At 41.4% G+C, this 3,252-nt stretch overlaps 1 protein-coding gene across 1 annotated transcript; it reads left to right on the top strand.

The window, feature by feature from the left end:
- Positions 1–112: 112 nt before the first annotated feature.
- On the top strand, positions 113–644 carry PHALS_13261 (uncharacterized protein; the record flags this gene model as incomplete). The annotated part of the gene is made up of 3 exons (XM_024728983.1): positions 113–124; positions 195–449; positions 507–644. The coding sequence occupies 3 exons, from the start codon at positions 113–115 to the stop codon at positions 642–644; spliced, it is 405 nt and encodes a 134-aa protein (XP_024579405.1).
- Positions 645–3,252: the final 2,608 nt, after the last annotated feature.

Genomic DNA, 3,252 nt, shown 5'->3' with positions numbered 1-3,252 from the left:
ATACATTCAATCAGTTCTCAAAAGCTCATCTCAAGACTAGTTGCTCCCCTGTCTAACAAAGGGTGCCTAGGGGTCCACTCGAACCCGATTTTGGGGTAGAATCAGCAAATAAATGATACGCTCTGTTCGTTATCAGAACACTTAATCTCAGATGAGGGATTTACTCTTGAAATTTGTGAAATGATGGCGCGGAGCTCGTGGGAGAGGACGGAGGATCTGACGCTGTTGTTGTGGATATCGAAGTTGTTGATGCTTTGCGACATGCGGTGAAAGAGAAGAACCCGAATGCTCTCGCGAACTGTGATGCGTTCGACCTGACAGTGCTCGAGAATCGTGCGAAGTACGATGTGAAAGAATCTCTGTCGCTATGCTCATCAATCGAAGCGTTTGGGACACCAGAGAATGAAGCATTCATTGTGGTTGCTCGTGAGCCGATGATGAGGATGAAGGTACGTTATCTCACTTTTGCACACATTGCTTTTTGGTGATGGCGGTCACTTCAGCAGTGTACAAGCCATTTGATCCCCCATTGGTGCAGTACTTTATGCCGTCATCAAGATATTTCGAAGATACCCGAAGACGAAAAAGGATGTCTAAGTACTGGCGCTCACGTGTGGGAATGCTACTTGTTGGCATTTGTTTAATACTTACAGCGATGAATGAAATTTTGGACGTGTGGAAAACAAGCTGTCGAATAAGATCGAAGATGCGTACTCCTTTTCACCTCCTATCAAATTACCAGAAGAAGAGGTTGAAGAAGAAGTGCAAACGCTCTAAATGGTGGCCATTTTCTTGGTAGCAGTCGTCTCCATTCACTAAATTTTTAGTTAGTTCTATTTATTAAGCAATATTTGACTACGAACAGGTTGCAACGAGCCATATTTGAAACTGCTTCTCTTACACTGATAACATTTACATTGAAGCTTTTAATGCACTCAATGATGAATCTGCTAACTATGATATGCTCATTTTCACGGAATCGTCTAACGAATCACCTCATTGCAATTGATCAATGCAACGAATGCGACTTCAACTAATTCAAGCATCTTTTGGTACTACTACTGGCAACGATTTAGTTTTAATGACCACAACATCACAGACGCCTCTGCTGGTAGAGTCGGTATCGGAATAAGATCGCCATCGGCCACTTTGCACGTCTCTAGATCAAATTCATACACGATAAGTATTGGAGGAAAACAAATTGTTATCAATACAATGTACAAGGAAACATTTAGAGCAATCTGGGATTAGGCCCAGTCAGTGTACGGTGTCTGTGTGCAATCCATATACACAAGTCCTGTAGGCGACTCCAAGAGACTCTAACACCAAATTCAATCAATTTGGACTGCTATGATAAGTTGGAACGAGTCAGATTGGAGAGACCAAAGCAAAACTTGGACTGAGTACGCTGGATGCAATGGAAGTATGTGGTATATGCCAGATGAAAATATGAAAGTAGGAAAGCGACAGTGAGTGATCTGGATGGATATCAATATACTCTTGGGTTTGCGCTTTTAATGCTGCTGGTATTGAGCTTTCAATGAGAAAAGTACTTGAACAAGGTTCAGTTTAGATAGAGATTCCATCGAGCCAGCCTTTTGATTCAACTTTGGACTGCTTCATAGTATCTTGTGCTTTCTTGGCGGTCAAATTGCATTGTCTTCAAATATTATTTGCCTTTGCGCTGCTCGAGAGCTTCGCCAATTTTAAGTTGGATCCTTTCTTACAAGTTATTTCCAAATGAACTTTTGGAGCTAGTTGATATCGTCAGTAAATACATTTTTATCCCAGCATTTAACTTGCGTAATCTCTTCTCTTCCTTTCTTTCTTCATCATTACTGCTCTCATCAACATTCGAGTCTTCAAAGAGTTGTCGAGTATTCAAGGATTCGTCCTCAGCTCGCTTAGCAGCTTTTTTGTTGCTCGTTTGTCAGTGGGAGATTTGTTACGGAGTTCGGTTCGTTTTCGTCACAGATTTTTATTTGACTTCATCAGCAAAGTGATCAGCCTTTTCTTCACGCCATCGCATTTAATCCTTTCATCTAAATCTCTTCGTTTGTTAAGATAATTCCGAACATGGTCATCCACCAACTGTTTCAAAGTCTTTTTTCCCTTACTATATGCTCGAGTATTGATGACCTTTTGGACAACGTTATGCATGCCGCTATAGAAATCGTCGGATGAATCTTCAGGTGCTGTGGGTTATTCTATATCAATGTCTGCGTCAGTTGATAGCGCATGCTTCTTCCTACTAAACATAGGATTTCACTTGCTTCACCTTTGATAATTCCAGAAGGACGTTTAGGTAGCTTTTTTGTGGTTTGATCAAATTCACATTTAGGATTCAGCAAGTGAATCAACACTTGAAACACCCAACATCTTCTTTTGAATGAGTGCCTTCAGCTTTTTGCCTTGAACAAAATCGCTCTTTGCCATGACATTGTCATAGCGATCACATGCTTTTTGCTTGGTCTGATGATCGGAGAAAAAGCCACTCATGATTGGGTTGATTAGCCACGTATATTGACAAGATCAGCCTTAGACTGGTCCCAGCCATAGCCGTATCGACTGTTTCAACCACTTCATGCAATACGTGGTAATACATGGTGGGCACGTAGTTGCAGTTGGAAGCTCCAGACACGATAATACTCTTCATCGCTAAGAAGACGATGACCAATATCAACAACTACAATTTAGTACAAAGACTATCATTGACGCTGAGCAGCCGATGTAACATCATTAAGGCCGCCATCTCCACCTGACTTTGACATCTCTTGCACGAATAAATCATACCCAAAACTGACGGGTTGTTCCTAATAAGGACGTTTCCAACTATAATTTGAAGATTTTTCTACGCGGCAAATGGACTTGTCGTGGCGGGTACTGGCTACAGGAGAGATTAATCATATCCAACACCGTAGCACCTGCGGTTGCAGTTGATTAGTGATGACAAGTTGCATCATCAAACGCTTTGGGTTAGCAATGCCATTACTCACCGTCCAAGTGAAGTAGCGCCTAGCGCATCAGTGGATTTATTCGTAATTTGCTCGAAGTATCGGAATGTTTTCTTCAGAGAATGCATGGTCGACACTAGCATGGCTTAAATTTCACGGATACTACCAAAACTCGTATCGTTGCTGAAACTAGCAATAGTACGACACCAACCAAAACAGTAGAATTGTTATAATCCAAATAAATAACAGTGCACGTATTCATCTGCATTGGGCACTTCTTGTAATAGTCATAGATATC

The sequence above is a fragment of the Plasmopara halstedii genome (genome assembly GCF_900000015.1).
Source record: "Plasmopara halstedii genome assembly, contig: Scaffold_658, whole genome shotgun sequence".
Classification (NCBI taxonomy): domain Eukaryota; phylum Oomycota; class Peronosporomycetes; order Peronosporales; family Peronosporaceae; genus Plasmopara; species Plasmopara halstedii.
Note: the sequence above shows the minus strand (reverse complement) of the source record. Positions and strands in the feature narration are given on the sequence as shown.